The sequence below is a fragment of the Epinephelus moara genome, chromosome 13, assembly GCF_006386435.1.
Source record: "Epinephelus moara isolate mb chromosome 13, YSFRI_EMoa_1.0, whole genome shotgun sequence".
NCBI lineage: Eukaryota > Metazoa > Chordata > Actinopteri > Perciformes > Serranidae > Epinephelus > Epinephelus moara.
Window position 1 is genome coordinate 27,723,432 of NC_065518.1, and position 21,094 is coordinate 27,744,525.

General features: G+C 39.9%; 1 protein-coding gene across 1 annotated transcript in view; it reads left to right on the plus strand.

Annotated features, from left to right (window-relative positions):
* pemt (phosphatidylethanolamine N-methyltransferase) overlaps positions 1 to 19,755 on the plus strand; it is a 91,053-nt gene extending 71,298 nt beyond the window's left edge. Inside the window, exons 6-7 of the mRNA XM_050059578.1 lie at positions 9,604 to 9,678; positions 16,294 to 19,755. Coding sequence (XP_049915535.1) covers positions 9,604 to 9,678; positions 16,294 to 16,348 — 130 coding nt within the window. The 3' untranslated portion in view covers positions 16,349 to 19,755. The remainder of the gene's footprint in view (positions 1 to 9,603; positions 9,679 to 16,293) is intronic.
* The last annotated feature ends 1,339 nt before the right edge of the window (positions 19,756 to 21,094 follow it).

Below are 21,094 nucleotides of genomic sequence, written 5' to 3' on the forward strand. Positions count from 1 at the left end.
GCTGAAATCAGGATCCGAGAAATAGCAGTAACATAGCATGTGCTGTAACCACTGTGGTACCAAGGTGCTCCGACTGCATGATACACTTTAATGTGACTTTCAGTGTGGAACATACTGAAGTTTTACTCCATAAGATTCCATTCCCGGTTGATTTAACAACACTTATTTTTCAAATTGCATTGGCCCCATTTCCAAATAAAACATGTATTCACTAGGGCTGCCTAGACCTGGGGCTGATTCGAATCATTAGTCAGAACTCCCTCAATTGACAGATTCGTCAAGAAGAGCAGTCTTTTTTGTTTTGTTTTGTTTTGTTTTGTCAGTTAGTGTGCAGTGTACTTCTAGGAATATTTCTGAGAAGTTTGGCTTGGTCAGGCTCTGACAGAAAGGTATCGTCTGCATAGAATTGGTGAATTTACAGCTCACAGCAACTGTATACAATACAGTCTCTGGCTTTTGTTTGATATCTAGTGTCAACAAAAAATGTTGGACATTTCTACTGCATCGTTAATGTAGCTAGCATGCATTAGCTCAATGGATAAATTACCTTGTTTACTATATTATATGAACATCACTGTTACTCTGAACATCCTATCGAACCCCGCTCAAACTCTGTATAAAAAAAGGAATGAATAGTCGAATATATGTATGAAACAGCCAAATCCAAATTCACTGTAATATTTCTGAGTCGGGTACCTAGTATTGACTACTGGGTGCCACAAACTCACCTCAAGCAACTTCTCTGTCAGAAATGAAACAGAGATTTTGTGCATGAATCTACTTCTGTCACTTTGTTCCTTGTGCTTGAGTATGGATTCTGCTCAGGAAAAGTGGACCTCTAATAATGAAAACTGCCATTTAAAGAAATTGAAATACAGACTTTCAATACAGTAGATTGAATAGCTGCTATTTAAAAATGCTGGCCTTATTTAGTATCAGTAGGATTAAAACTTCAAGTAGTGTAGCCAATGCATTAACAGGCTATGTATTCATTTCAGCCCTATTTCTTTGCCGTCTGTCCACTTGCACTTTGAGAAAACCTCTCCAGGTCACTGACTTACTTACTTAACATTACCAAAGTGATTGACAGCGTGGGGAATGCTGACCTTTAGTTACACGATGGACTATTATCATGTGTTGTGCTTGTGGGAAAGAGCAGTATCTCTGAGTGAGAGAGAACAACGCTGTGACTTTCAAAAGGTCATCCGCTGCCGTCACTCCACTCTCAGCTCTATCCTACACTGTTGCTACTCGACTCTGGCTGAAGCTACAGTGTGTGTGTGTGCAGAATGCAACAGCAGAGAAAGAGTTCAGTCATATAACAGTTAAAATACATCTAATGATATAGCTTCACAGACAAAGGGTATATTCATGGCTGTATTTGCTGTGCCTTGATCACAACATGGCTCTTGTGGTAGAGGTATGATTTAGCATATGTTTTTTGTTTCACTGTTAGGAGAAAATGATGTATTTAGATAGGCTACTGCAACACCAGCAGATTTTGGATTTCGACTGTAGCACATTTCAGGTCAGGTCATGTGGCATAAGCCTTCTTGTTACTGCAACAGTTAAATCCAAAGTTATTGAAACCGCTTTTAGTTTTTGATTGTGCATCAGATGTGCTCTGACATCACAAAAAACAGGGGGTTGTTAACATTTCTTTTTGTCCTGCACGTCTGATTCATTTTGTTGTTTTCTTCTATTACATTAAATGTATATACTTTTGATGTTTCCTGCTTGTCTGTGCTCTTTATTTCCCTCATAATGTAATGTGTTATTCAAAATTTGCTTGTTTGCGTAACTTCTAATCGGCTAGACCATCGACTGTTTATAATTATGGACGTAGCCACTGTGACATCACCCATTGGTTTGTGGACTCCTGCTTTAAAATCTGTGGTTTGGCATTTTGGCCGTTGCCATCTTAGATTTCTGGAGCCAGAAGTGACCATATTTGGACCAGAGAGTGTAAATAACGCAAGCTGCTAGCCTGGTTAGCACGGTGCATTTACAGCTATGCTGTGATAATGCTAATGCTAATTTTTGGCTTAAAACCATTAAAAAAAACAAGCAACTCCTTTGAGGTCTTTTATTACAACCAAACACTGAATAAGACTTTATAAGGCGACTGAAATGTTACGGTTAACTTTCATCAACTGAAAACACACTGAAAAAGCGACATCTACAGCTAGGCTTACTCTGTGAAGTTGGGGTTACGCATGGTAACCTAACCAATGTTGCCAAGGTAGCAACTCGTTAATGAACAGCACCCACCTGGCAATCAAAGCAGTTCAAAAACATTTCAAGAACAAGATGTCATGATGATTCATCCAATAGCTGTTGAGGGATTTCAGTCTGGACCAAAGTAAATAAATAAAACTACCATTCACTTGCTATTTATGAATACTAAAGTCCAACGTTTCAGTGTCATTTTTAAGATGATAGAGGTGGTTCGACATTTCAGCTGCAGCCATTTCTTACAATTAGGCCTACTTCATAAAATTGCAGCTTACAGTGAATGCAGAATCTTAAGGTCATTCAACAAGGGTCAGACATGCATGATTCCACCCCCCACATCAGAGTTCAGAGCTGCATTCAACAGTTTGAGCATGGTTTGCAGAAAATCACCCTAATGTTTCATGGAAACATCCAAGGACAATGCTCCCATCCCTCAGTAGTATTAGAATAATAAGAAGCAGAATGACAAAATAATTGCATGTGTCATATTTTCCTTCACTGCTACTCTATGTGGTATAAAATGGTCATACGCCACCATATAACCACTCAGAAATATTAAAACTGATGAGATAGTATCAAAGACGGCATCAAATTATTCTGCATGGTTAACACTGAGGTCCGTTTATCTCAGCTTTATCCCTTTTAAAAGAATTATTCTACTAAAAAATAATCAGTCAAAAAAGATGTACCTTGTTTTAAATAATATACCAAATAATGTCACATATTTGAAAGAATAATGTAAGAACATTAAGACAAATGCCATTGATTGAATTTACTGCATATAAATATCTTTTTCTTCCTGATCTGAAATGAGGTACATGGATTTTAGCGTTGGCGTGTTGTTATTCTCTCATGTCTAAGTTGCTAATTACGACCTGTTAATCGCAGTGTTCTATATTTGGAGCTCTCTGTATTTGTGACGAAACAGGGTCAAACACCAGAGGAAAAAAAAAAAAGATTTGATTTGTTTTCTTTATGTAAACACATTCATGATTTAAAATAGTTTGTTTCTACCCTTTTCTTAAATTAGTTACTTAATTCTCTTCCAGAGTGCATAGAAAAATCACATAAAACCCTGTGACACTTACAGTTCCCCCTACAAACATTCTGTACATTTCTGTCATGGTACTGTCCTTCACCACCTCCAAATGTCCTTCTCTTGACTTCTATCCAACTGCTTGGCTTAACCGTGCATTTATTCTCAAATAAGAATAATTGCAGAACTTCCTTTAAGTGCTGTTCAATTGACTGCTCTGCCATTAAGACTCACTCAGTGGATGTCACTGTAGCTGTGGCTTCCCTAGATTCTGTCTGTTACGTACATGTATACCCATATGTCAGTGCTTTCATAATAAATTGGAAGTTGGAATGTTATCCACTTGCCGTGGGCCTCATTTGTTCAAAGGGTATTCCAATTACTATAGGAGTAAATTACATTAAATTCTAGCCCCATTTGAAACTTCCTGCTGAACATGACACATGATCTTTATATTCTCCTCTAGTCCCCATCCGGACCAAAATATGGAGCGTGGACTGGTAGCTGGAGAGGTGCCAGTTCACCTCCTGGGCACTGCCGAGGTGCCCCTGAGCAAGGCACCGAACCCCCCAACTGCTCTGAGCGCCTGTCATGGGCAGCCCACTCTGACATCTCTCCACTTAGTGCATGTATAGGTCCTGTTTGTGCATGTATGTGTTTGGACCTGTGTGTAATTGACAAACAGAGTGAAAAAATTGAATTTCCCCTCGGGGATTAATAAAGTATATAAAATTAAATTAAAAAAATTAAAAATCTTATCAACCTTTTGTCCAGACGCAACAGGCAGCTGCTTTCAATCAAAAAGCTTGAATAAACCCACTGTACACTACATGTCTAGCGTCAGAAGTGCAAAGTTAGCAACCAGCTAGTAAACATGGTGAAGAATTTGGCAGCTTGAGAATCAGATATTTCCTTCAAGAGTAGGTGGAGACCCAAACAGAGCTAAAAGAAGGGTAAATAAGACTTACATTTGCCACATGACCAAAAACACAACTACAGATGTATGCTAACGTTGCTCTGTGTATGCTGGATGTGTGAATAGGCATCTGTTTACCATAATAACTTCATGAAGTAAAAACATGTCAGTGTTGTGGCCAAAAACATCAGTCAATGCAGCTCTAAAGAAAAGTATGAATACCACAATCCTGAAATCAAAATCGTAAATGAATTTGAAGACGCCTATGTGTTTAGAGTGTTATCACACATACGGTATTAATCATTTCTTTAAACTAACGCATTATGCATTCTGTCCGTAAAGGCTTCATGTTTTCTGTTTTTCAAACTTAGTTTCATCCAGTACACCAAAATAGATGGGACAGCAGTGACATCTCTATAGGCAGGATAAAGTGATGAAATGAGAAGAAGGTACATCTGTCCTGTGTACGTGTTTTGTGTGTGATGGGTTAGATTAAGTGAGGTTAGATTTACTTCACCATTCTCTCAAAAGTATGAATCAATCATCACGCTGGTCGCTCTGTGTGAGCTTTTGTTCTCTATTGGATGCATCACTTTTCTCAGGGGGCCAGTCTGGTATCATCTATGTCTTGTTGAGAAGAACACAGTGGCAGTGAACCACAGTATTCTCTGCACGCAAAGCACTTGCAGCCTGTCTGCTGCTTCTCATTGAAGAAGTGTTTATGTGGGAGTTGTAAGGAGATTTTGAGTTTGGATACATGCTGTTAGCTCAGTTTCAGTGGGTTAACCTCCCTCGCTCAGACTGATATCTACCGCTGTGAGCTTATAGAAGATGGTAATTGGATGTACTGTACATGCAATGCATGCATTAACTTAGCAGTCAATACTAGAGTCACGTGCCCCATAGTGGTAAACAGTGTTGCTCAAATTTTCTAACACTAAAATGGATCTGTGACATCTGTTTCTGAATCTCTCCTAACAATGCAATAATTTTTGGATTACTCAATAAGGACTTTCTCACAAAGCCTTTTTTTTTTTTTCGTAGAACCTTATCAATATATATTTACACAAAATTTCATGACTAATTTCGTGACTATCCCAAGTTTTAAAGATATTTCAGTCCTGAAGAAAGGTGGTCCAACTGACAGATCCCCAGACATTACAAAGTGTAGGTAAAACAGCAGCAGCCCCAATATCCTTCCTTGTGGAGCACCAGATTTGATAGGTTGACTCCTCGATGAGTTCCCCACTCTTGTAGGTGAGAAATATGGGAAGTCAACTTCTCAATTGGCATTTGATCATGATGTGTGTGTGTGTGTGTGCGTGCGTGCGTGTGTGTGTGTGAGAGAGAAGGAACCTTTATGCCCTAAATCGACAGTATTGTCGACTGCTCCGGGGTTAAGCACTATCCTACTAATGGGTCCATGTCATTGGTTCGACAACCCATTGGTTCGACATCCCATTAGTCCGACTGTCCGCGGTGCTGAACAGCTCGCGGCGGGCTTATGGTGCGCCGCAACCGGCTTGAGGCGGAGCAGGCTCACGGCTTATGTGTTTGTCACTTTCTTTTTCATTTTAACCCACACCATGATCTTTTCCTGACCCTAACCAAGTGGTTTTTGTGCCTAAACCTAACCAGACCTTAACCACAGGGCATCATGATGATTTTGGAACGGACTTCGGAACAATGAGTTTAATATGGTCGGAACAATGGGATGTCGAACCAATGGGCTGTCGAACCAATGGGCAGTTCCCCTACTAATGCCATCCATCAAGAAAAATCTCAGAGATGAGCATATGACCTACATATTTCTGCAGGCCATGTAATGAAAGTTGCGCATCCAGAGGTACATGCAACTGCTGACATTTTTCAACACTGCTATGTCAGTCACATCCATTGGCATTTTCTGTGAGTATGTGTTAAAGAAAAGATCTTCACTCAGTCTTCCAGTCTGCAGCAGTTACCACATCTACTTTTTGTCCATTTTCAATCAGATTGCACACAATTACATTCCTTTTTAATCTAGAATGGCACAAATTTTTTTTGTCCCTATGTCCTTGTTTAAGTTCTTAGTTTACCACGCTGCCAGCATATAAGCGTTTGCAGCCTGATTCATACAGACAGCATATTTGGAAATGCACATGGTGTATAGTCGCGCATTTATGCAGATTCAGATAACAGCATGCACACTGAGACTTCCCGGCATGTGCGAACAGGACAGATGCACAGAATGGAAAATAATAAAACCCTTCTGACATTAGCATTCATTTATTCAGATGCAAATTAACTTGCACAAAATCAACAGTTGTTCTCTCTGTGGATCATACGACCATGTAACAAATCCAGTAAAAGTGTAAAGAGATGCTCTACTTTTTTTTCCTGTAGCTGACAAAATCAAGGACAGATTGAAGAAAACTGGCATTCACGTCTAGCTCAGGGGAGCACTGTGTTACCCTGATAAATGGGAATTTCGTTTCAGTTTTTTGCACAAGCGAGTCAGCTGACACTCTGAGCAGTTTCGGTTTTGTCAGTTGTAAGACTTTGTAATATAGGTCAGTGGTAGCTGCTTTTATGTGTGTCAGATTCGAAGGGAATTGGATGTAATCACAGTTATTACTGAAATGACACAGAAATCTTAAGTCACGAGAAAAGTGTTTGAAGACACGACAGTTTTGTTCGCATCCTCCTGCCATCGACATACTATGAACTGAAAGGAAAGTAAAACTTGAATGTACAGAAATAGATGTGTAAGAGGGAACATCCCAAGAGTGATGAATAACTCCAAGGCTATTCCACTGAAGTAACCTATGGAAAAATACACAGTAGTGCTTTTAAAGGGACATTTATCATCCAAGAGGGTAAAATGTAAAACCTGGCCCAAAATGAAATCCTTGGTTGCAAAAACTACAAATAATTGCAATCAGATATGTTGTCAGAAACAAAAAGAAAGGACTTCTTTCTTGGCCTGAAGTCAACAAATTCTGACAAAAAAGTAATGACCTTCCATTTTAAATGTCTGAACAGAACGCTCCTGGTGTGTGCAATTCCATTTTCTGTGGCTCCCGTGATCTTAAAAAAGGGCACAGGCAGTTAAAAGATTTGAAAGAAGTAATTTTTAGAAACCACAGGTAGTGTCAAACCTTTCCTCACTTCATATGTCTTGACCTGGTTCATGGCTCTCCAGGGAGAAAAGCAAAATATTGGCACTACATTGCAACTGTGAACAAAGTCAGTGTGGTTTTGTGGTGGGCTAAAGTTGTAGGTTAACTAAGTCAGAAGAATTGCCTCCAAGCTCTTAAATGGGTCAGTACACTCAAATTACAAAAGGATATTTTTCTTTTCTCAATTATTTTAATATTCAACAGCTAGTTTGGCATAAAAGCAAGTTAGTCCCCATAGACCCCCATGTTGAAATGCCCAGCTTTACAGCAGAAAAAAACATGTTTACAGCCTGCTGCAAAAAACTGTTATGGTCTCTATAGCTAATTTCCCTGTTCATGACAGCTGTACGGAGGGTTAATTATTTTCTAACTCATCCATTTAAATTTTATTAAGGCTTAAAGTTGTGCATAAGTAAGGGCATGGCTGCTTTTAGGGACAGGTGGGTGCCGTCTGTTGACAAGTCACTACCACAGCAACATTGTTGGTTAGGTAGGCTAACCAGGCCCCCAGGAAAGCCGTTCAACCTTGCTTCAGATGTTTTCCAGTAGTAATGTAGTGAAATAATCCACTGCTGCCCAAAAAGCATTTTTTCCCCCTGGGTTACAATTGTAAAAGACACATCTATAAAACTGTTGACAAGACAAACTCTTTGTGCCAGGCAACCAACTCCATTGGAATGAATAGGCGCCATCTTGGCATCCAGTGTTTAGGTATCAGTATACATCTATGAGCCTAACCCAACCATGGTGTAACCCCAGATTCACGTAATGTAGGTGTAGCCATAGCTGTCGCTTTATCAGTGATTTCAGCTCATGAAAGTTAATTAAAACATTTTGGTTTTTCCTTAAAAAGTCTTGTTAAGTGTTTGGTTTCACTGAAAGACCCTCCTAGGAGTCGCATATTCAATTCTCCTGGTAAGTACATTTTGTTTCAATGGATTTAAGACCGTTTTTGCCAGCAGAAATTAGCTTTAGCATTAGTATTATCAGAGTTATAGCTGTATATGTTCTGTGCTAACCCAATTAGCAGCTAGCTCTAATGTTATCTCTGCACTCTGTCGTCCAAATATGGTGACTTATGGCTCCAAAAATCTGAGATGGCGACAGCGGCTTTAAAATGGGAGGCAGATCACCAATGGGTGACGTTACTGTGGCTACGTCCATTATATTATACGGTCTATGTTTAAGTTATATTTTTCCAACTGACCTTAAAAACTCAGGAAAAGCACTGAATTTCTCTATCCTGGTGGCTCCATTACTCCATTACTGCTGCTGAAGTAGGTCAGGGTGGAAAGTTTTATAAGCCTGATCAGCAGGTCAATTGGAGCGGCCAGTGACAGTCCACCTGATTGTCATCATGCTTCTTTCTTTACCTTAATGGCAACGGTGTCAGTGGTAAGCTTCCATAGGTGGTGCGAAGGGAAATTAAGCTACCCCTGTGGAATGTTAAGGTTACGCATAATGCAGGCCAGACCAGACATAATGTATAATTTGAACATGGTATATATGTGTCTACACTGATTAGAGGAAATAGCTTTTTGTGAGTCACACCTCTGCTCCACATGAGAGGGCTTTTAGTCCAGCACTCACAGGTTTTTTAGTTAATTATGGCCACTGCATAACCATCGTGTTCTTCTGAGTGAAGTGTACCGACATGATTTGTAATGTTTTTTTCTGTCTTGGTAGAATAAATGTGTCACTGTGCCACTTTCTGATCAGGTATATAGGTCAGTGTGCTGTGTGTGTTTATTTTTCTCCACGAGTATAAACTACAGGGTAAAAACTCAGTTTAAAAATTGCTCCTTTTGAATGGTCTTTATATTCTTATAAATGGTCTTAATTTATTATCTAATTTCTTAAAACATGTAGATTTAACTATTTTAAATTTAATTTCACATTATCATCCACTATACCATCAAACAATCATTTCTTTGAAAAAAAGTACAGTTTCACCCCTCTCTGGCATTCACATTATCTGCTTTAATCCAGCTATTGTATATTTTGAAAGTGTGGAAATAACGTTTTAGCTTGACACAATGATAATGATTTTTATTTCAATCTCAAGTTATGTTCTATTGCTCTTTGTATGTACATCTCTACCTTTCTTGCTTCCTGTCATAAAACAGTTCACATCTGTTTGAGACAGATTTTCATAAAAAGGGTACTTCACTGAGAAGTGGTTCACATATCCAGTACACATTAAATTGTACACACAATATATGAGCTCTTTTTTCTCTCTCCCTCTCTGTCTTTAGTGGTGCCAGTCCTGTTGGTCTCGTCCTGACTGCCATAGTGGCCGTGGCTTACAAGGTGGCGATAAGATTCGAGGGGTGAGTCTGTCTTTGTCTCAGACTATTTTCACATTTGTCAAAAAATGCATTTGGTTAACGTCCAGAAGTATCTAGCGTCAGTATTGCGACATATTTCCGAGTAAAACAGGATAGGCAGGAAATTAATTTGATTGTTGAAAAGTGGGCGTGTCGTAACAGTGACAGTGTAACACCAACAGGATAGTAGTATCCATCAGAGCATATGAGCGGAGCGGGTGAAAATTTCTGCTCCTCGCTCGCAGACCTGTCACTTTGCACTGCTCGTCCGCTCCGCTTGGTTCTGCGCATTCTTCGCTCCGCTCTGCTCCGCTCCACTCCATCATAAATTTTATCCCGCTCCACTCGCTCACCACTTCGCTCACCACTTCGCTCAAAAAAACTGCGTCGTACTACCCTAACCTGTAATCTTCTATTCACAAATAAAACATGAGCTTGGTAGATTCTCTGGGGAAGCCCTCTCCCCGCAGTTAGGGACCGTTCTACACGGTACCGCTGTCGGCAGGGTGGAAATAAGTCAAAGTGTAGAGGAGACGGACCGGGTTATGCGGGCGACCTCCGGGGAAGCCCTCTCGCCTCTCCCCGCAGTTAGGGACTGTTCTCCAAGGTACCGCTGCTTCTCTTCTCAGTTTCTTTCCGGAAGTACACAGTAAACTCCATAGTTTTGAAAGAAAATAGTGTGGGTGTGCGCAGGTGCAAAGATGCATTCTGGGTGGGGCATGAGCAACCGGAGCGAAATTGGAGCGAGAGATAAGGCTCCGCTCCACCTTTTTAAAAAAATAGCAGCTCCTTGCTCAACACAAAATCCTTCTGCTCCCCGCTCCGCTCTGCTCACATGCTCTGGTATCCATCAAGGAGAGAAAGACGAAGCCCATCATATGCTGCATGTAACATTTGTTGCTGAAATGGTCGATTGTAAAATGCCTTGCTCATAATCTGGAGCTGTCACAGATACCACTTTCCTCAAAGTAAATAAATTGTAGCCAGTGGGCCTGTAACTACGGCATTTTGGGGAACCGAAGACACATTGACGTAGCATGCTTTTCCTAGCAAGCTAACTTGAACTTAGCTCTGTGTGGCTAAAAGTTGAAGATTGATTGACGAGTGGATGTCTTGAAACTGGTTGGTACCAGCTTTCATAAGCACACTTCAAAATTTCTTTTACAGGAAGGAAACATGATTGGATTTTGATATAAAACTATGAAAAAATTGAATTTTTGTAGTTTATTTTTGGTATATATTGTTAAACAGGCGCACATAATGTCCTATACAATGAGCTACAAGGATTAAAAATGTATTTTTAATGTGGTCTCGACTTGTGTTGAATCACTTGCGTACAGGTGGGAATGTATCCCAGTATGCATTAAGGATACAGTGAAATTTGACCATTCAGGCCAAAGTCAGGCATGGTCATGAATGTATTTACAATCATGTGAAGTTTTTTGTGACGGCAGAGTTACCCTGACAATGTGTTAATTTAGATCACTTGGATTTTCAGCACAAGTAGGTCCAAATCATTGATGTGATTAAAACAACAGGGGACCCTAAATCCTTCCCTGTGGAACTTCAGATTTTATAAGTTGACTCCTGTATACTGTAAACGCCTCTCTCTCTCTTAGCTTTACTTACCTATTTCCTCACAAACTAGTGGTACTCATGGGTAGTTTAGGTTCCCTGTAACCAGGACTCAGACCCAGGACCTAAGTTAGGCCAGGTACAAATGTCACATCAATACAGATTATTCAGTGATAGATCAGATCAATGCTACATCAGCCCCATGTGACTTATGTATGATTGTGTTGAAATCGCTGTAGACATTTTTTTCCTGTCCCTTTGAAGAGAAAGGCTGATTTCAGTGTATTTTCCAGTGCCATTATCACAGGAGCAGACCCTGTAGAGGATACTTCAACTGACTGCTTACTGACATACTTACACTCAAGATTACATATGAGTATGTATAGAATACCAACATAAATTAAGTGCTTCTTGGATTCATTTAAACGTATCTTTCTTTTGGTATCCAATAGATGTGTAGTTGGATGTAGTTAGATATCTGTTCTATTGTGATTACTTATAGTAAGGTTAAAGCTCATGCAGTAATTGTTCTGCTGTGGCTTATAAATAGCACACATTTGGGTCACACAGGTAAATGCAACACATTTTCATCCTGAAGTCATCACATATCTCCGCTTTGTCAGTGATCTTTCACATCTACATATTACGCATTAGTTGTCCTTCTGCGTCTGCTGTTGACATTCCAGGACACCACTACCAATGCCGGGGTGTTAACAAAAACACATGGTTAGGTTTCGGCAAAAAAAGCACTATGGTAACCGATGCCAGGACAAGAATGGGCTGGCAAATTTTTCAGATTTCGGGGGCTCATTAAAATTTTGATTTTGCAGGCAAGGCCACCTCCCAAGGAAAATGACGTATGTTTCAACTCCCACTCCTTTGTTGTGTTTTCATCTCAAATGTCATCTCCTTAGTTCTGCCAAAAAGCAAAAACCTGAGATGGTCAAAAAAGAAAGATTAAAGATAGGGACAGACTCTTTTTTCCCCACACATTCAGAGCCGTGTTGGTTGCGTCCTCCTCCTCTTGCTTGACCATGGTGATTAAGAGATAACACATTTTAAAAAAAACAGTTATGAGCGACCTAGTTCTTTTCATCTGTCCGCACAGACACATGCATGCCGGAATACACACACCCACATACACACAAATACATGAACCTGCTGCTGCTGCACAAGCCAATCATAAATGGGACAGCATGGAAGCAGCTGCTTTGACCACTTACAGTACTCATTAAACCTACTGTGTGTGTGTGTGTGTGTGTGTGTGTGTGTGTGTGTGTGTGTGTGTGTGTGTGTGCGTGCAGATGTGTGATGCCCTCTCATCTTCTCATCTAAGTGTTTGTTTGCATGTACATGTGTTAACTGTGCAGCTGTCTTTTGCATTACATGTGTGGGGAAGCGGTCACATAGCAGCATAACAGTTATGATTCAAATGTGTACAACAGTGGCACACAGCTGCTATCAAACACATTATTCTTTGTCACAACTTTACTATATCAAGGACCCCATTATAAGAACACAAATTAAATGTTTACCTGGGTAGCAGCAGCAAGACGAATGATGGAGAATGGCACATTGATTAGGTCACAACTGAGTGACCTACATTTATCGTATATACACACCTTAGCACAGACACACACAGTCACCCTAAATACACAATTAGATGCCAAATCTGTGTTTACCAGCCCAAATACCCCCCAGCAAATTACATCTGACGAGCCCTCTTTGTTCATTTCCTACCTCGTTGAGCCTCTGAAGGCTATTTTGATTGTTTTGTACACATCTTCTCACCCATATTTCTGCTCAGGAAAAACAAAAATCTGCCTCCTTTGTCTAGCTCCATCTTCAGAATGGCCACATTTGCCCAAAGAGTGAAATGAAAAGTTACATTAGTCTTGAAAAGGAACACGGGGGTTAGCCTTGGCAGGATTGGAGGCATACTTTTCTAAAAAATGTCTCACATTAACACGCTGTGACAGAGAACGCAGGTGTACTTTCTGCTGCGGCAATCAAGCATTGCCATTCAGCCTGAACCTGTGAATTGAAGGCAGGTGCCAGATTATTACCACACACTGCATCAGGTAAAAGATTCAAATGCATTGACTCTGAATGATCATAAACTGTTTTTGAGCCGTTTGAGTGGTTTAGGCTCGATGTCCTTTCATGCCCCTGTGAGGATTGATCATACGCAAATAATTGAACTATATTTGATTAAACTTAGCTTCTGCTCTGTCATATCATCACAAAGACATAGTCTGTAAATGAGTCCCTGTTATGAGCCTTATCCTGGCTTCAACAATATTTGGGCTGTGATATGGAATATAAGAAACCCTCTGGCATCAACCAGTTTTGGTGATTTCTATACTGAGATGACAGAGACGGAGCAACATCAGTATCTGACTATCACTTGTAGATGTCCCGTCCATGGTTTATGATTACACATTTATTTCTATTTTAATTTTTTGAGTATCTGTTTCTACATTTTAGCCTACCTTATGCCTGCTCTAAATTAGTAAATGCATGTATATATGTTAAGAGAATGTACCCTGCATCAAGGCTTTCTTTTGATTTGGTTTCCTATATTTTCCATAGTGTCTTATAGTATTTTTATATCTTTTAAGTCTGAAATGCCATGTGTGGTGCAATCAATACATTCTAGTGGGACCACTACGATTTACTTACAGTCAGTATTATGCGCATTTACACTTCTTAAGAGCTACCTCAAAGTTCATTTCACATCTGTGCTTTAGAACTCAAGATCAGTCTTGGTCTCCAGACCGGTCTCAAGACCACTTTTGAAGGTCTGGTGTGGGACTTGGCTTCATTTTTACACGGTCTTGTCTTGGCCTCAGAATTGTGGAATCTGGATCTTTCAGATCACTTCGAGGCATTACTTTTATTTGCATGTTTCTAAATTTTATCTTAAGTTTGTCATTTGTCAGTGTGGGACTCTGGTCTGGTCTCAGTCATGACCCTGTCTCAGTTTTGGTGGTGTTGATGTCAACGCTGGTTTACACAAATTAAGATTAAATAGTTCACGTTCAGAGTTGACAGTTTGAATTTTGAACTAAGTTTACATTCCCAAAAAAAAGAACTAGTTTACTTTATTTCTTCTTGTTTTGAGTTTCAAATTCTTTGCCATTTTGGCATATTGGTTTTTTGGCAGGCACAATTTTGACTCTGCTCAGATTTGTTAATAAAACTTCAGTTATTCATATGAACTGGCTTCAGCAGGACCCGTAGTCCTGACAGGACTGACCTTGACAGTTAGCAAGCTTATTAGCTCTGAAAGCCTTTTTTTGCCTTTTCAATCTAAATTGTTACTGAATAAAATAATCTACAATTCTTAAAACTAAATGTGAGGGAAGAGAAAATGGTCTAGTTCAGAGAGAACACAAAGAAGTTTGGCACCAACAACTATGCCACATCCATAGTCACTTAAATCACCTTTCTTCCCCAATCTGATGCTCAGTTTGTGCTTCAGCAGGTTGTCATAACCATGTCTACATGCCTTAATTGCATTGCATTGAGTTGCTACCACGTGATTGGCTGATTAGCAATTTGCGTTAACAAGCAGTTGAACAGGTGTACCTGATCAAGTGGCTGGTGAGTGTATTCTGTTATCCTGTAGACTTTGTTTTGGCATTTTTGTTTGCGTTCTTCCTTGTTTCGTGTTATTCTTTCACGTTTAATCAGTTTCCATTTTCTCTTCACGTGTCTTGTCTGGTTTTACTTCCTGTCTTTGTGTGTTTTCCTGCCTGTCTTGCTTGCTCCACCCTCGTGTTCCCCACTACACCTTTGTTGTCAGCCAATCCCCATTTCCCTCCTTTTGCCCATGTCCACCTACTCCAGCTGTGTTTTGTTTGTGTGATTAGTTTTTTCTGTGTATTTATTTCCCTGTGTGTTTCCCTTTGTTCCTGGTCAGTTCGCCTGTGTTCATCACTATGTTCATGGCGTTGTTCCCTGCTCTGTTTCCTACCTGGTTTTGGTTCTTCTTTCTTTTGGACTCTCAGTTACCTGCCTGTTTTATATGTTTTTATATCAGCATAATTAAAACTGGCCTTTTGTTCCGAATCCACCTGCCAACTGCTTTGCATTTGGGTCCCTTCCTGAAGTGATACATGATACAGTTATTCCTCAACTATTTTTGAAAGTTATTTGGGTGTTTGATTAAAAAGAACATGCGTGCAATGATACACTCATACCAAGATACTACAGGCTTCATAGCACTGTCATGATATTCCTACAAAATATAACAAAGAGTAGCCGAACTTCCTCCCAGCTGGCACCAGATGTCAATATGACATCGCAAAGACATTGGGCTGTTGTGTTGGATAGATAATCAATTTTGGTTGGAATGACATTTGGGTTGCTGATACTTTTAATGTTTAATGTTGTGTGGACGTTAATATTATGACATTATGCAGATGTTGGGTTTTGGTCTCCATACCTTACAACTAAATGTTACTTTTCTACTGTATGCCAAGAAGACGTTAGAATGAGATATTTGAAAGTGTCATATCAATGTCATCTATCATCAGTATTTGTTTTCTTGACATTGAATTTTTGTAACCCGTTGGCACAACCTAAAATCAACCAATATCAATGTTGAATGTTGTTGATGGGCAGCTGGGTCCTATTTCCCACACACTGATCTGGTATCAATAGAGTACCAAGTGATGTCAGCCCCCTGATAACACCTAGACAGCAGCTGTAATCCCTGGCTTGTTCAAGGACTCCCATCATTGTTTTTTTTCTTTGTCTCATCTAATAGGAATGTTATTTTCCACATTCATGAGTTCGAGTTACAGAGCTGCAATTCTCTGGTGTAGCTGTTTGTTGATACGGGGTTCAGCACTGCAAAACCGTGTGTGCATTCATGTGCAACAGAGTGAATGATCATGTAGAGACATGAGGCATCTTCCTATCATTCACAGGTTCCCTCACGGTTGATCACACACACGCAGTCCTGGCACAGAGTGGTACGGTGTTCCAGCCTCTGATTTATTGTCCCATTACATGTTTGTTCTGCTGTATTTACAGACCATTCACCGAACAGATCTATCAGGAGAGGAACCAGCGCCGCAAGCTTGAATAATCACCTCCCGCCCAGGCACTTCCTGCTCCTGGTTTGGCTGAGGATTCCCATCCTGTCACGAGGACAGACAGACTTAACAACAGACAGACTTTACCAACAGCGTTTATCATTAGTCCACATCCTGTGTGGATTCAGAAGCTACCTTCACACTGCAGCTGCAAGTGTTTAATTTTTGATTTTGTTTTATGCTCTTCTAAAGAATGTGGATGCCACATGGAGGGTGGCAAGTCAAAGTAATAGTTTGATATTCTGAAAATCATTCTTATTTTGGTTCTTGCTGATATTTAGATGAGAAGATTGATACCACTGTCACGAGAGCTCCCACATGAAACTGTTCACAACAAGGTCAGCAGACCAGCCTGAGCAACCAGACCATGATCTCTGGAAAAACACTGCTGACTGTCTCTCTGTAAGAGAGTAATTGAGGGCATTTCCAAAGATGTGAAATTATTCCTTTAAAGCTGTACAATGTTGGATTTCCAATGTATGTACATTAGGAGTGTCATGATTCTCCAAAACCATAATTCAATTGTCCTTTTGATTTTAAGGTCACAATTAGATTCAGTTCTTTAAGATTAACATATCATTGGTTTCATGCCCTGACAACTGTCATTTACATCTTAAAATCCTTGAAAAAAAGGCTACATGGTAACATAACTGCTGTATAGTTTTTGGGAATATACCATACTAAACCAATACGGTCAAATTTCAATCATTTATTTAAAAGAAGAGTGTATAGGATTTAGGGTGAGGGTTACAGATAGCAACCAGCTGAAAGTACTTCCTGTTAGAATTAAGTGCTCATTATTCAGGAGGTTTTTACAGGGTACCGAATTTTCCACAAAGGTGTCTTCCTCTTCGAAACAAACAAACCCTGTAATTTAAACTGGTAATAACACTAAACAAAGCAGTTTCACATAAAAAACCTGGTGGCCAACACAAAAATGCATATTGACTTATCTAGAGCTAGCGTTTGGTTTTTGTCTGTTCTGGGCTACTGTAGCAACATGCCGGACTCCATGGACAAGGATACACTTCATATGTAGATATAAACAACTCATTCTAAGGTAAAATAACAACAATTCATATTTTCAGGTGATTATAAACCAAAGAAAACGTACTAATTGTGCCATTTTCAATTACTATCAATGTACCTACCTAAATCCTACACACTGGTCCTTTATGGTAAAGCTTCTAAATTCCTTGTTAAGATATTTAAAGTATCAAAAATAAAAACTACAAACTTTTCCTCTTCTCACTGATGAGCCAATTCAAAAAGAATAGATTTCAGCCACTGAAAGCATCATGAATTGTGCATCACTTGCAACCTCTTTCTGCCCCATCTCAAGGTCCAATTCACCAAGGATATTGTGCTAATGATAATGCCACAAAAAACACTCTATGATTAAACACTTAAGAAAACATACTAATTATACCATATCCTCCTGAGACCCAAACTTTTGTTTGCTATGCATTTTTAATTTCTCCTAACTATTTCAGTTAATCAATCAATGACCAATAGGACCTGATAAGTATAAAAAAAACCTAAACATTGTCAACAATAATTAGACCTAATGTCCTCAAATGAGAGAACAATAAAGTCCTAATGTCTTCAAACAAGTACTTCGTAATTAACAGTGTCTTTGCTTGTTACTGTTGCTAAAATTGGTCAAATTTGTTGCCATGTCAAACACTATTAATCATGAATAAACAAGTTTCAACCCAAAAATGTGATCAGGTTTTGGACCTGTTGGAATAGTATATTGTGCTCTTATTACCACTAAATGGCACAAGAAAGTGTCCACCAATGAGGACAACAGGTTTAAGTTGTCTAACAAAAAGAAGATTCACTGGATGGCAGAAGGTACTTTAAGACAACAGCTTGAGTTTCGAGTTTCACTTTCACTAAACTGGCACAGCCCACAAACTGTAGTTTTTCTGTCAACAAAGCGTTCATTGTATACACAACTCATGGGGAAAGCAAAAATGTTGTAGACAAACTCCTGCACATCATCGAACTTGCAAAAATAAAACATTTATTACGACATTTTGGTAACTACACCTTCATCAGGCAAACCTGATGATAAGGTTGCCTGATAAAGGTCTAGTTACTGAAACGTTGCAATTAATTTATTGCTTTTGCAAGTTAGAAGGTGTGCAGGAGTTTGTCTACATGTTGTCCTGCTCATCCCTCTCCTATGCACCTGTTACGAAATAGATGTGCAAATTATTCTTTTGTTCGATGGGTTAATGCTGCCATACCGCTGACTTCAGGAAAACATGAGGATTTTCCAGTTCTAGTGTTTATTCGCCATCTCCAGCTCTGGCAGTGGCCATGGTGTTTGGAAAAGTGCAGCTGCAGGCTACCAGTAGGCTACACTGTATCGTCTCTGAAGTGTTGTTTTGTTTTTTCTTTAGATGCACGCAAGTAGACTGATGTGGAAAGAAAAATAACTGTGAGAAATCCCCATTCTGTTTGGGATTTAGATGACTAAAAGTGAAAGCTCATCACGATCAATTTTTGATTTAGAATCTAAATCATGACACCTCTAATGTACAATTTAAAAAAAACACCCACCATCTGCAACAGAAGAAAGGAACTGAGCCACCTTAACCAAGGTACATAAAGCCTACTTTTCAAAATCATGTCAGGTATTGTCACTGGACACCATGCACAGCAGCAGCACCCTGCACCTGACACACCTGAATGGAATGAAGTCATAACTGATGTTAAACAGTACACCTGTGTTTGACAAGTCTACTGTGAAAATGTCCCATTACATTAAGGTCCTCTATAATGTTGATAACATTCCTTGTGTTATTTGTGTTTGTCTCAGCACTTTGACCAACATTCACTGCACTATTCACAACTTTTCAAGATATTAGTTAAGTGTTAGCAAAGACTGAAAGCACGGGAAGCAGCTAGTATATTTTCCGCAGTTGTTTTTCCATAGTTCGTCACTGCCACAAGTTCTCAATTAATTTTTTCATACATTCTTATAAAAACCCTACATGATGACTGTGTGTAATGAAAATAATGCTAGTTTGATGGTTTAACTCTAAAGTGGCATCACCCTGGATTTACTGGTGTGCAGGAAATCCTTGATAGTATCCTACACAGCAGTACAAAGACCACAGCTCATCTATTGTGTTCAGAGACACAACACAACCAACACAAAGCTAGATAGCCTTTTCATCACTGCCATCATTGTTGTAACTGTTATTCAATGTTGTACAATGTTTATAATGTGAATAATGTGCCCTTTTAAATGTCAGAGGAGCTATACCAGTAATGGCTTTATACTGTACCTATGCAAACCATTCTGAACTGAACAACACACACGACCCGGTGATGTACTCGGTGTTGATGGGATATTTTTTATGTAATAAAAGACTAAGTCAGGGTCTCTCTTTGTGTCTCACAGCTACTAATGGATGCACTTAAGGTAGCACTTTTGCACATGTACCTCTTACAGGCAGATGGCGGAGAAAGCATTAAATGCATAATTATTCTCTGAATGAGTCAGGAATATTAGGACAGTGCTGTTTCTCTTTATGATTGCAGCAAGCAGTGCTAATACAGTTCCTGTGAAAACTTATACATATGATTGGTTGGTAATTAAGTAACAGCATACTGTTTGGCTATTACATATCTACAGAATAGTCTGGATTCTTTCATTTAAGTCATTAACCAAAGAAAATGTGTTTGCTTTTTGCCTTTGATTTCAGGTCTACTGACATTTGATTTTACTATTGTGCCGAAATCATAGACTGTATGAAATTAGTAGACGTAGCCTCAATAACAAAACCCATTGGTTTATGGACTACCATTCGTGACCTTGAGTTCTGGATTTGGCCATTGCCGATTTTTCTTTTTCTTTTTTTTTTTTTGAGCCAGAAGTGACCATATGCAATCGAGAGGGTGGAGCTATGGAGGAGCAAGGTATGGATCTGACTGAGAACCCGAGCAAACCACCATGGTAGCGACTTGTTAATCCTAAAATGACATCGCCCTAAAGGCCCTGACACACCAAGCCGACGGTCGGCCGTCAACCAAAGTCGGGCCATCGGTGAGCGTTTGTTAGTTTTTGCAGTGTGTCCCGCACCGTCAGCACTTTGGCGTCGGTGTCGGCGTCGGTGTCAGCGTTGGTGTCGGCGTCTTTTCAGCCAATTGAGCATGTTGAATCGGCGGCGGAGCTTGTCTGTGAGAGAAATTACTCTGATTGGCTGTTCAGGTTTTATTTCCTCGCCCCAGTAGCGAGTGAATCTGCCTGTAGTGAAACCGGGGCTAACCGGCTCCACTTCACTCAGCTGCCCGACAGACCCGCTGCTTCTTCCCACTTTAACCTGAATAACAAACCGGAGCTAGCTGGGAGCGGCTAGTGGAGTGTTAGCCGCAGCATAATCTCTCAAGACAGATTCTGCAATTTACATTGTAGAATCTGTCGGCAGCCCTGTGTGAAAGACGACTAGAGAGGGGGGGAGGGCGGGGCTTTGAGTTTGAACGATGCTGTGCTTTAGCCAATCACAATGGAGGGGGCGTGGCCGAGACGTGCAGGTGTCCCCAGGAAATGTTTACCTACAGAAACATCAAGCTCCGCCTCCATAGCGACTGCTCCACCCAAAACGCCGTCTCATCAACGTGAAAAAAATTTTTTTTTCCAGCGGATGTCTTAGTTACAACATGATTGAGCTAACTGGAGTAGTTTCATGTCGTGTCCGACAACAGGAGGCTTTTAACAGATG